This window comes from Coregonus clupeaformis, chromosome 9, assembly GCF_020615455.1.
Source record: "Coregonus clupeaformis isolate EN_2021a chromosome 9, ASM2061545v1, whole genome shotgun sequence".
Classification (NCBI taxonomy): domain Eukaryota; kingdom Metazoa; phylum Chordata; class Actinopteri; order Salmoniformes; family Salmonidae; genus Coregonus; species Coregonus clupeaformis.
This window is the reverse complement of record NC_059200.1, coordinates 27618729-27632123: the sequence shown is the minus strand read 5'-3', so window position 1 is coordinate 27632123 and position 13395 is coordinate 27618729. Positions and strand designations below refer to the sequence as shown.

At 46.2% G+C, this 13395-nt stretch overlaps 1 protein-coding gene across 2 annotated transcripts in view; it reads right to left on the bottom strand.

Annotated features, from left to right (window-relative positions):
• Positions 1 to 13395, bottom strand: part of LOC121573895 (poly [ADP-ribose] polymerase tankyrase-1) — a 128268-nt gene that overhangs the window by 8502 nt on the left and 106371 nt on the right. For both annotated transcript variants that reach the window (XM_041886278.2, XM_041886279.2), the window contains 6 exons: positions 12986 to 13065; positions 9941 to 10086; positions 9326 to 9491; positions 8094 to 8313; positions 3823 to 3932; positions 1501 to 1689 (listed from right to left, as the gene is read on the bottom strand). In XM_041886278.2, coding sequence (XP_041742212.2) covers positions 1501 to 1689; positions 3823 to 3932; positions 8094 to 8313; positions 9326 to 9491; positions 9941 to 10086; positions 12986 to 13065 — 911 coding nt within the window. The remainder of the gene's footprint in view (positions 1 to 1500; positions 1690 to 3822; positions 3933 to 8093; positions 8314 to 9325; positions 9492 to 9940; positions 10087 to 12985; positions 13066 to 13395) is intronic.

Genomic DNA, 13395 nt, shown 5'->3' with positions numbered 1-13395 from the left:
TTATTCTAAAATGGATTTTAAAAAGAAATCATCCTCAGCAATCTACACACTATACCCCATAATGACAAAGAGAAAACAGGTTATTAGAAAAGTTTGCAATTTTTTTTTAAATAAAACATCCAGACCCTTTACTATGAGACACGAAATTTAGCTCAGATGCATCTTGTTTCCATTGATCATCCTTGAGATGTTTCTACAACTTGATTGGAGTCCACCTGTGGTAAATTCAATTGATTGGACATGATTTGGAAAGGCACACACCTGTCTATATAAGGTCCCACAGTTGACAGTGCATGTCAGAGCAAAAACCAAGCCATGAGGTCGAAGGAATTGTCCGTAGAGCGCCGAGACAGGATTGTGTCGAGGCACAGATCTGGGGAAGGGTACCAAAAAATGTCTGCAGACACAGTGGCCTCCATCATTCTTAAATGGAAGAAGTTTGGAACCACTAAGACTCTTCCTAGAGCTGACCGCCCAGCCAAACTGAGCAATCGGGGGAGTAGGGCCTTGATCAGGGAGGTGACCAAGAACCTGATGGTCACTGACAGAGCTCCAGAGTTTCTCTGTGGAGATGGGAGAACCATCTCTGCAGCACTCCACCAATCAGGCCTTTACGGTAGAGTGGGCAAACGGAAGCCACTCCTCAGTAAAAGGCACATGACAGCCCGCTTGGAGTTTGCCAAAAGGCAACTAAAGACTCTCAGACCATGAGAAACAAGATTCTCTGGTCTGATGAAACCAAGATTGAACTCTTTGGCCTGAATGCCAAGCGTCACATCTGGAGGAAACCTGGCACCATCCCTACGGTGAAGCATGGTGGTGGCAGCATCATGCTGTGGGGATGTTTTTCAGCGGCAGGGAGACTAGTCAGGATCGAGGCAAAGATGAACGGAGCAAATTACAGAGAGATCCTTGATGAAAACCTGCTCCAGAGCGCTCAGGACCTCACTGGGGCGAAGGTTCACTTTCCAACAGGACAATGACCCTAAGGCACACAGCCAAGACAACGAAGGAGTGGCTTCGGGACAAGTCTCTGAATGTCCTTGAGTGGCCCAGCCAGAGCCCAGACTTGAACCCGATCTAACATCTCTGGAGAGACCTGAAAATAGCTGTGCAGCAACGCTCCAACCTGACAGAGCTTGAGAGGATCTGCAGAGAAGAATGGGAGAAACTCCCCAAATACAGGTGTGCCATGCTTGTAGCGTCATACCCAAGAAGACCCGATGCTGTAATGGCTGCCAAAGGTGTATCAACAAAGTACTGAGTAAAGGGTCTGAATACTTATGTAAATATGATATCCGTTTGTAATTTTTTTATGAATTAGCAAACATTTCTAAAAACCTGTTTTTGGTTTATCATTATGGGGTAGTGTGTAGATTGTTTTTCCTCATCAATCTAATCAATTTTAGAATAAGGCTGTAACATAACAAAATGTGGAAAAAGTCAAGGGGTCTGAATACTTTCCGAAGGCACTGTATATCCGTGTGTGTGTGTGTGTACCGTAGCCAGGTCCAGTGGCGTCTGTCCCTCCTGGTTCTTCATGCTAGGGTCAGCTCCGTGGGCCAGTAGCAGAGCACACAGCTGGGTCCGGCCTTTCTGAGCCGCTTCGTGGAGCGGGGTGAAGGCCCACTTATCTGTAGCGTTCACACACGTGTTGTACTTGATCAGGAGAGCAGCTATATCCACGTGCTGAGGGAGAAACAACAGGAACGTGTTAGGCTAAAACTGAATGTATGAGTGAATCAGTTAAATCCATGACTCATCATGTGCTTCTCTTATTGACAGAGAATTTACAGATCCATCCACATCAACCTCTATCTGAAAGCTATAGTGCATTTTGTTTCTACAGAAAGCGTCAATGCGTTTTAAGGTCTCAGCAATGTAGAGTCATGCTATGCTCTGACTCACAACTCACTGAGCTAGTCGGCTGGACATGCCCTACTCAGCCGGCTCGCCAGACTCCTCCCCCACACTATGCTGTAATGAGCCGAGCCCAATGACATTCATCACCACTCACAGTGGCCCTACGGAATACAGACGATAAGTCCCAGTCAAGGTCAGCCAGCCGACCCACGGGCCTTAAGAGCGCACGCACACACAGGCAGTCAAAGCAGCACATTGGCAGACAGCAGCAAGAGGAGGAGCAGGTCTCAGGACCCATGCCAAGGGGCAGCAGGGTGGGCGCTGGACTGGACTGACAACTGTCCCAGAACCCAGGACTGTTATGCAAGCAGCAGCCTGCTCTGAGCTTCCTGCTTGGGCCTAATCATGTCCCCAGGGCCTCACACACTGCTGCTGGACTAAACAATGGCATAAACAACAAAAACAACGGCCATTCGTGCTGCTTATTAGCTTAACAAATGGCACAGTTTCCCATCTGTGTCATCTCAATGGTCAGAGCTGTTCCCTGAGAATGTGTTTCATTTAGGTTGGGAGAGGCTTTGGTTGGGTTGGGAGAGGGTTTGCTTGTGGCTTGGACAGTTACTTGGCTAATTTGATTTAGACTAGATAGTGTTTACTGTCAGTGCTGCTGTGCTCTGTCTTTCTCTCTTCTCCTCTGTGACCACTCTCAGTATCATCTCCATATCAGCCAGTGTTTACACTGCATCTCCCTCACTAGGCCACGCCAGGGTTCCCTACTAAATGAATTATGAAACGCAGTGTTGTATGAAAAGTTGATGAGCTCCTTCAGCCTTGGAGGGACCTCTACATCACACCATTTACACACACGCCACAATGCATCACACTCAGGAACACAACAAATTGTGTTTGGCATAAGGAGGAAGCACAGGGAGGCCATGTGGGGGAACATGAGTAGAGAGGAGCTCTGATTGGCTCAGTAAATGGTAAGTAAACCTGCTGTCCACCTGGCACACTTTCCTTCAACACCAACAATTCTGGTGTTAGAAATAATACAGTAGTCAATACTTTTTGGGCTCCATGGGATGGAGAAGAAGGGATGAGGTGAGGTACTCACCCCACCCCATAAGAGGCAGCGTTCTGAAGGGGGATGAGGTGAGGTACTCACCCCATAAGAGGCAGCGTTGTGGAGGGGGATGAAGTTATGGTACTCACCCCATAAGAGGCAGCGTTCTGAAGGGGGATGAGGTGAGGTACTCACCCCGTAAGAGGCAGCGTTGTGGAGGGGGATGAGTTTATGGTCCTCACCCCATAAGAGGTAGTGTTGTGGAGGGGGATGAGGTTATGGTACTCACCCCGTAACAGGCAGCGTTCTGAAGGGGGATGAGGTTATGGTACTCACCCCATAAGAGGCAGCGTTGTGGAGGGGGATGAGGTTATGGTACTCACCCCGTAAGAGGCAGCGTTCTGAAGGGGGATGAGGTGAGGTACTCACCCCATAAGAGGCAGCGTTGTGGGGGGGGACGAGGTGAGGTACTCACCCCATAAGAGGCAGCGTTGTGGAGGGGGATGAGGTTATCGTACTCACCCCATAAGAGGCAGCGTTGTGGAGGGGGATGAGGTCATGGTCCTCACCCCATAAGAGGCAGCGTTGTGGAGGGGGATGAGGTGAGGTACTCACCCCATAAGAGGCAGCGTTGTGGAGGGGGATGAGGTGAGGTACTCACCCCATAAGAGGCAGCGTTGTGGAGGGGGATGAGGTTATGGTACTCACCCCGTAAGAGGCAGCGTTGTGGAGGGGGATGAGGTTATGGTACTCACCCCGTAAGAGGCAGTGTTGTGGAGGGGGATGAGGTTATGGTACTCACCCCGTAAGAGGCAGCGTTGTGGAGGGGGATGAGGTTATGGTACTCATCCCATAAGAGGCAGCATTGTGGAGGGGGATGAGATTATGGTACTCACCCCGTAAGAGGCAGCGTTGTGGAGGGGAATGAGACCCCCCTTGTCTTGGGCGTTGACATCAGCTCCATGCTCCAGCAGGTACTCTGCTACCTCCAGGTTATTGTAGCCAGCTGTGGGGGGACACAAACACAGAATGGGATAATGTAGAGACAGAATGGGTTAATATAGAGACAGAATGGGTTAATATAGAGACAGAATGGGTTAATATAGAGATAGAATGGGTTGATATAGAGACAGAATGGGTTAATATAGAGAGAATGGGTTAATATAGAGACAGAATGGGTTAATATAGAGACAGAATGGGTTAATATAGAGAGAATGGGTTAATATAGAGAGAATGGGTTAATATAGAGACAGAATGGGTTAATATAGAGACATAATGGGTTAATATAGAGAGAATGGGTTAATATAGAGACAGAATGGGTTAATATAGAGACAGAATGGGTTAATATAGAGAGAATGGGTTAATATAGAGACAGAATGGGTTAATATAGAGACAGAATGGGTTAATATAGAGACAGAATGGGTTAATATAGAGACAGAATGGGTTAATATAGAGACAGAATGGGTTAATATAGAGACAGAATGGGTTAATATAGAGACAGAATGGGTTAATATAGAGAGAATGGGTTAATATAGAGAGAATGGGTTAATATAGAGACAACATGGGTTAATATAGAGATAGAATGGGTTGATAGAGACAGAATGGGTTGATATAGAGACAGAATGGGTTAATATATAGACAGAATGGGTTAATATATAGACAGAATGGGTTAATATAGAGACAGAATGGGTTAATATAGAGACAGAAATGTGCTCATATGTATTGCCATGAAAACAGTGCAAAATGGTGCCTTTAGTCCTCACATTCTAGTGTTACTCTGGCACCATGTGGCTCAGTGTTCCATCTGACACTTGTATCTCAATCCCTCTCTTTCTCCCTCTTTTCTTTTCAGTAGGGGTGTAACGATTCGTTTTAACAATGATTCGATTTGTATCACGATTCGTGGTTGTCGATACGATTCAAGGACGATATTGGTTCATTTAGAACGATACGATCCGAAACGATTCAGTGACTTGAAATCGATTCAGTAACCTTTTAGCCAAAAATTCAACCAGTGTGACTGAAATAAATACCTGGATACTGGACAGTGCAGGTGAAGTTTCCTAGATTCCTGTTTCTTGTAAGGACCGCAATGGTGGCTTGATAATTTCTCGCTCGTCGGCTTCTCCTCTGTCGTCCGCCATGCTATGTTTTGTTGTCTTTGCGCCTTTGCGCTGCTGCTGGCGCGGGCGATGACGTCACGGATAGGCAGACTGAATCGAGTAATGTTTAAAGCCTTTATCATTAAAAGTGCTAAGAAAAAACATCCATATAAAGTCTGACGTGCTTAAATCCAATGGGTTATTTCCTAGTATCGATACAATCGATTTATTACATTTTAAAACGATGTTAGATTGATATATGTTGTCCAAAAGGCCAACTCGCCGAGCACAGATCGATGTAGTTGGATCATAGGAATATAAATCGATACATCGATGTAGTAGATGGATCGTTACACCCCTACTTTTCAGTATTCTTTAAAGGTCTCAAACGAGCTCAGCTTCATAGCAGGAGTTGAGCAGAAATAGAGAAATAAATACAGTTCTGCCGTGGTGTGGTGGACGCCACTGCTATTCTCCTCTCCACCCCTCTCATCTCTGTCCCCTTCTGCACCTCTTCTCTGTCCCTCTGCCCCTCTCCTCTATGCACTGCTCCTCTCTGTCCCTCTGCACCTCTCCTCTCTGCCCCTCTCCTCTATGCACCGCTCCTCTGTCCCTCTGCACCGCTCCTCTCTGCCCCTCTCCTCTATGCACCGCTCCTCTCTGTCCCTCTGCACCGCTCCTCTCTGCTCCTCTCCTCTATGCACTGCTCCTCTCTGTCCCTCTGCACCTCTCCTCTCTGCCCCTCTCCTCTATGCACCGCTCCTCTGTCCCCTCTGCACCGCTCCTCTCTGCCCCTCTCCTCTATGCACCGCTCCTCTCTGTCCCTCTGCACCACTCCTCTCTGCCCCTCTCCTCTATGCACCGCTCCTCTGTCCCTCTGCACCGCTCCTCTCTGCTCCTCTCCTCTATGCACCGCTCCTCTCTGTCCCTCTGCACCGCTCCTCTCTGCCCCTCTCCTCTATGCACCGCTCCTCTGTCCCTCTGCACCGCTCCTCTCTGCTCCTCTCCTCTATGCACCGCTCCTCTCTGTCCCTCTGCACCGCTCCTCTCTGCTCCTCTCCTCTATGCACTGCTCCTCTCTGTCCCTCTGCACCGCTCCTCTCTGCCCCTCTCCTCTATGCACCGCTCCTCTGTCCCTCTGCACCGCTCCTCTCTGCCCCTCTCCTCTATGCACCGCTCCTCTCTGTCCCTCTGCACCGCTCCTCTCTGCCCCTCTCCTCTATGCACCGCTCCTCTGTCCCTCTGCACCGCTCCTCTCTGCCCCTCTCCTCTATGCACCGCTCCTCTCTGTCCCTCTGCACCGCTCCTCTCTGTCCCTCTGCACCGCTCGCTTCCTCCACCCCCTCCACATTACTCCTCTGCTCCGCTCCTCTCCTCTCTGCTCCTCTCCTCTGCTTCCCTCCAGGACCTAGTCTAATTAACACTCATTATTAGCTGCAGCCCAATGCTGATCCACACACTGCTCTTGGTGTGTGTATTTCACTCTCAGACTCTCTCTTACTACAGAGACTGCTAATTCAAGTAATTCTCCTAGATTGGGTCTCTCACCCCTCTCCTCTCCTTTCCTCTGGTCAGTTCACCTCAGCTCTTCACTTTGTGAATGTGAGGGGAGATGTCTGTCTGGTACATTGACACACACACTACTAGACACACACACCCTTCTCACACACCTCTCCAAGCAGAAGGATGTTTGACTGGAGTTGTTCTGCTGAGGGCGATAATTAAGCTGCTGCGCTATGGACACTACAGACCTCAGAAACCTCCACTGCAGCATGGACTAGACCTGGCTTCAAATACTATTTAGGGTATTTCAATTACTTTCAAAGACTTTTGAAAGTAAGTATTGATATATTTGTATATAAAAAGAAAAGTAGTTGAATATTGGAATGTATTTGAAAATACTAAAATAGATTGACTCAAATACACTCCCATGCATTTAACCCAGGTACTTAAAAATAGTAGGATATTTATATGAAAGTATTTGGAAACTATTTTCAAATACATCCAATAAAGGTAGTCCATGATTCGGGCCACAGTATTTGAAAATTATAAAATACACAGAACATATGTATAACAAATAATCAAACGCATATATTTGAACCCAGGTCTGGCACGGACCTCTAATTATCAGAAAGGAATTGAATGAGACAACAGACAGTAAGTTTTAGTGCTAGTATTACATGTAAACGTAATTCAAAAGTGGTTTTAGGTTATGGTAGCAATTGAAATTGAATAGGTTGAATCACCATCCACCCTATCTTAATTTATCCTGTGCTGTCTGAAGGTGTTAAGTTAACTGTGAAAACAAGTTGTGGTAGAAAGAGTGCGAGTATGTGAGACGAGGGGAGTCTACTCTGCTCCTCCGCCACCTAGAGAGTTCATACTGTAGGGTGTCCACCCACTCTGCCCAGAGTGGGTGAAAACGCTCTTTGGTGATGTAATTTCACATCCCATCCTCATGTTATAAAAAAAAACATTTTACCAAGACAAATATGATTCTTCATGTTCTGAATTGTTCAGTGGGGTCTAACATATCATTAACATTATATCCAAAACGTCTGATTTTGTAACCTAATCCATCCGATAATAAGCACATAGCGCTGTTGACAGAGCGCTGCCGCTTTCTCTTTCTTTTGTAGTAAAACATGGTGTGGTGTGGGTTGTGTCAGGTCAGCTGTTGAGCTGTTGACTGGCCGGGACTGTTCCCTATTCCCTAGAGTGGCTGTTTGTTCCCCTCCAATGAGCTCCAGCCTCCCAGCTTCACACAGACACAGGGAGGGCAGACTGGCCCAACAGCCGACCATCTGGGCACACTGGGGGAGTCTACAATCACGCCTAGCTTCAGCTTGTAAACACATTAGCACACCTACTTTAGCCTGTTACTCAGGACACCGAGTGGTCTCTCTACATGGTATGTCATTTAACTATTCATCAAATCTGGCCCTTTTGACAAGTATAACTGCCACTGTTATTTGTTAACAGAACTTGATATTTAGCAACAGAAGTCAAACTGGGTGAGTCACATCTGTATGTACCCCTGGCTATATCTTGGTGGCCAGTCTTACCTGCAAGGTGCAGGGGGGTGGAATTGCGTCCCTGTGTGTCTCTACAGTTGATGTTCTCTGGGCTACAGAGTTTTTGGACGCGGGCCAGACAGCCCTTCTTCGCAGCGTCCAACAGGGCAGCGTCTCCTCTCAGCAGGTCCTGGATGTCCGTGTCCCCCTCCTTTACCATGTCCAGAGGAGTGTTGCCATCACGGTTTTTCTTGGTCGGGTCTGCCCCATGCTGAGGGGACCACCAGAGTAGAGAGGCTTGTCATGTATTGCTAAGGGATAGCACTGAGTATAGCTTTAATTGTATGGCATGAAACCAAGGAAATATATGCCTCTCGGCTGCTGCAGTTACGCAGAGTTGAATATTTTGTGAATATGGGTTGGTGAACCCATGGTTGCTGGTTTCTTAAATGCTAAAGTGAGAAAGAGAGAGAGGTTGAGAAAGCTTGTGATAAGAACATTTGAAATAACTCAGAAAATATCCTCATCTAAAACTAGACTACCGAGGTCTCTTCAGACAGAAATCATGTAGCTTGATCAGTGAGGTGATGAAGTAATTTGTTCAATGGGGTTATTCTTATCATGTGCATCAAGTTTAATCAAACACTTCTCCCCTCTAACTATGAGGCGGGAAGTTATATGCTCCAGCAGCTCTTAGCATTTTTATATGCTAATGCAATCAAAAATAACTCCCCAGTTTACAGCTCAGACGCACATGTTTCACATATTTTATAAGTCACATAAACTGGCCCAGATGAGGAAGAAAGAACTAACACACCCTGCTCACTCCAGTGATGAAATCATGACCGGAGGTGTAATGAAAATAAGCCATAAAACACAAGTGTTTTTCCTGTCTGCTATTCAGCCGTAATAAACAGTCTTTAACTACCAATGGGCTTCAGCATGTGATAAAATAAAATTACTAAACTGTTATGACTTTCTACAGTAACTCTCTGTAAAAGGTATTTAAGCAGAGAGAGAGAGAGAGAAAGAGAGAGAGAGAGAAAGAGAGAGACAGAGAGAGACAGCAAGAGAGAGAGAGACAGAGAGAGAGAGTGAGAGAGACAGAGAGAGAGAGAGAGAGACAGAGAGGGAGAGAGACAGAGCGAGAGCGAGAGAGAGAGAGAGACAGAGAGAGAGAGAGAGAGAGGGGTTGAGAATGCGTGTGATAGCCTCCAGAGACATTTTGACAGACAAACTCTGTTCTAGAGTCCCACAGGCCTGAGGTCCGTGGTGTACAGTACCTTGAGGAGCAGCTTGCAGATCTCGTATTTGCCCTTGGCTGCAGCCTCGTGGAGAGGAGTGAACTTCCACAGGTCTGCCACGTTCACCGACGCCCCGTGTCTCACCAGCAACTCAGCCACCTCATAGTGACCATAGGAACAGGCGTTGTGCAGGGGCACCAGACCTCTGTAGAGAGAGACAGAGACGGATTGAAAGAGATGGAGAGAGATAAATCAATGGAGAGAGAGAGATAGAGACAGAAGGGGAGAGAGCGTGAGAAAGTCAGAAGGGGGGAGAGAGAGGAGGAGGGAGGGTTATAAGATGAGCCTCTCCTACTGTGTAATGTCTAGGGTCTAATATTAGAGATGTAGCCTGAGGGCACACTACAGAGACATAACATCTTTGATAGAGATTCTATATCATCTGGGGGGTGAAGGAGCAGTGGAGCAGAGAAGATGAAAGCACTGTAGAGATATGTGATAGACAGATATAGATTCCTGAGCTAATAGACAGCTACAGACAGACAGATAGGGAGTGAGAAAGAAAGACAGATAGTCAGTCAGCCAGCCAGCCGGCCAGACAGATAGTCAGTCAGCCAGCTAGCCATCAAGCCAGCCAGCCAGCCAAAGACTCACCCCTTGTCTTTAGCATGGACGTCGGCCCCATGATGCAGCAGGTACTCCACCACCGCCACACGGTTGTAGCCGGCAGCGAAGTGCAGCGGCGTGGAGTGACGACCCTCCAGGTCCCGACAATTCACATTCTGTGGAGAGCACAATGACTGCAAGAAGCGAGAGAGAGAAAGAGAGAATCGGTTTACATTTTGACAGCAGCATAGGCAGTCTGCAGAGAGAGTGAGCGAGAGTGGAAAAAGAGAAACACTCAGTTTACATTCTAAGGAGGACAGGATGTCTGCAGAGAAAGACACATGCATGGATGCGCAAAGGGGGGGTCTAAAGAGAAACACACTCAGTTAACATTCTAACATTCAGTTAACAGCAGCACAGGCAGATCAAATCAAACCTGAAAAAGCAGCCGAGGTGAAACTGGCACATTTTCAAAACATTTTCACAATATCTTGAGATGCAGCCTGGTCTCATAGACTAGACATAACTTAGTAAACATAAATCCGGGACCCTCAAATTAGTATGATACAGTCAGTATGTTACGTTTGGTGTGGTTGCATATGACTGAAGGTTACTTAAGGCAAAAATGAAAGTGGGGTGGAAGGGTGGGCGTATAACGCAAACGTCTATCAACCCAAAGGTTGCGTGTTTGAATCGTATCACAGACAACATTAGCATTTAAGCGAATTAGCAACTTTGCAACTACTTTTTAGCTACTTTGAAACTACTTTGCATGTTAGCCAACCCTTCCCCTCACCTTAACCCTCCTAACCTTAACCCTAACCTTAAACCCTAACCCCTAGCCTAGCTAACATTAGCCACCTAGCTAACATTAGCGTTAGCCACCTAGCTATTGTTAGTCACATCAAATTGGATTCGTAACATATCATACGTTGTGCAAATTCGTAACATGGCACGAATTGCAATTCGTAACATATCATAATAATTGTAATTCGTAAAATATCATACAAAATAATTGTAATATATTGTACAAATGGCAATTCTTAACATACAGTGCCTTGCAAAAGTATTCACCCCCCTTGGCATTTTTCCTATTTTGTTGCATTACAACCTGTAATTGAAATGGATATTTATTTGGATTTCATGTAATGGACATACACAAAATAGTCCAAATTGGTGAAGGGAAATGAAAAAAAAGTAATAAATAAATAACGGAGAAGTGGTGTGTGCATATGTATTCACCCCCTTTGCTATGAAGCCCCTAAATAAGATCTGGCGCAACCAATTACCTTCAGAAGTCACATAATTAGTTAAATAAAGTCCACCTGTGTGCAATTTAAGTGTCACATGATCTGTCACATGATCTCAGTATATATACACCCCTGTTCTGAAAGGCCCCAGAGTCTGCAACACCACTAAGCAAGGGGCACCACCAAGCAAGCGGCACCATGAAGACCAAGGAGCTCTCCAAACAGGTCAGGGACAAAGTGGAGAAGTACAGATCAGGGTTGGGTTATAAACAAATATCAGAAACTTTGAACATCCCACGGAGCACCATTAAATCCATTATTAAAAAATGGAAAGAATATGGCACCACAACAAACCTGCCAAGAGAGAGCCGCCCACCAAAACTCACGGACTAGGCAAGGAGGGCATTAATCAGAGAGGCAACAAAGAGACCAAACATAACCCTGAAGGAGCTGCAAAGCTCCACAGCGGAGATTGGAGTATCTGTCCATATGACCACTTTAAGCCATACACTCCACAGAGCTGGGCTTTACCGAAGAGTGGCCAGAAAAAAGCCATTGCTTAAAGAAAAAAATAAGCAAACATGTTTGGTGTTCGCCAAAAGTCATGTGGGAGACTCCCCAAACATATGGAAGAAGGTACTCTGGTCAGATGAAACTAAAATGTAGCTTTTTGGCCATCAAGGAAAACGCTATATCTGGCGCAAACCCAACACCTCTCATCACCCCGAGAACACCATCCCCACAGTGAAGCATGGTGGTGGCAGCATCATGCTGTGGGGATATTTTCCATCGGCAGGGACTGGGAAACTGGTCAGAATTGAAGGAATGATGGATGGCACTAAATACAGGGAAATTCTTGAGGGAAACCTGTTTCAGTCTTCCAGAGATTTGAGACTGGGACGGAGGTTCACCTTCCAGCAGGACAATGACCCTAAGCATACTGCTAAAGCAACACTCGAGTGGTTTAAGGGGAAACATTTAAATGTCTTGGAATGGCCTAGTCAAAGCCCAGACCTCAATCCAATTGAGAATCTGTGGTATTACTTAAAGATTGCTGTACACCAGCGGAACCCATCCAACTTGAAGGAGCTGGAGCAGTTTTGCCTTGAAGAATGGGCAAAAATCCCAGTGGCTAGATGTGCCAAGCTTATAGACATACCACAAGAGACTTGCAGCTGTAATTGCTGCAAAAGGTGTCTCTACAAAGTATTGACTTTGGGGGGGTGAATAGTTACGCACGCTCAAGTTCTGTTTTTTTGTCTTATTTCTTGTTTTTTACAATAAAAAATATTTTGCATCTTCAAAGTGGTAGGCATGTTCTGTAAATCAAATGATACAACCCTCCCCCAAAAAAACATTTTAATTCCAGGTTGTAAGGTGTGTCCAGCGCATTCATCTGGGAGTGAGGGAATGAGTGAGTGATGAGAGGGGTTGTGGGGATTGAGCTGTGCTGTGAGAGTAAAACAAAATAGGAAAAATGCCAAGGGGGGTGAATACTTTCACAAGCCACTGTATCATAAGAAATGGATGATGGATATCCACAAATTAATACATATCATACGAAACATAACATATCATACTAATTGGAGTGTCCCGGAATTACCTTTACTATGTTACGTCTACCCCTGAGTGCAGGTTGTGAGTTGAAGGCGAAGCAGTCCAGTGAGTTCACACACCAAGACAAGGAGTAGTAGAAAATCAAATAACAGTTTCCATATCAACGGGTCCTGTGCATGTCATGTAAGCTTGTGTATTAGCCTTCTTTTTCTTGTGAGTCAGCTAGCTATGCCAGCTAGTAAGGACCACACAGACGCACGCACACACACTTAAATGAGAATCCTACCTTCACAGTGTCCAGGTCTCCAGCTTTAGCTACCTCCAGGAGTTGATAGTCTACATCAGAGTTCCTCACTGGAACATTTTCTGGTGGAGAAAAAAAGAAGCCTGTCTGAAGAGAATGGAGAGGGGATAAAGCTATCCCAACACACACCACAGGAGGCTGGTGGCACCTTCATTAGGGAGGACAGGCTCGTGGTAATGGCTGGAGCGGAATCAGTGGAATGGTATCAAATACATCAAACACGTGGTTTCCATGTGTTTGATGCCATTCCATTAGCTCCTTTCCAGCCATTATTATGAGCCGTCCTCCCCTCAGCAGCCTCCACTGATCCACACATATTCAGTCAGGCACACACAAACGCAAGCATACACATATATTCTCTCTCTTGCTGTCTCTCTCCCTCTCTCTCTGTA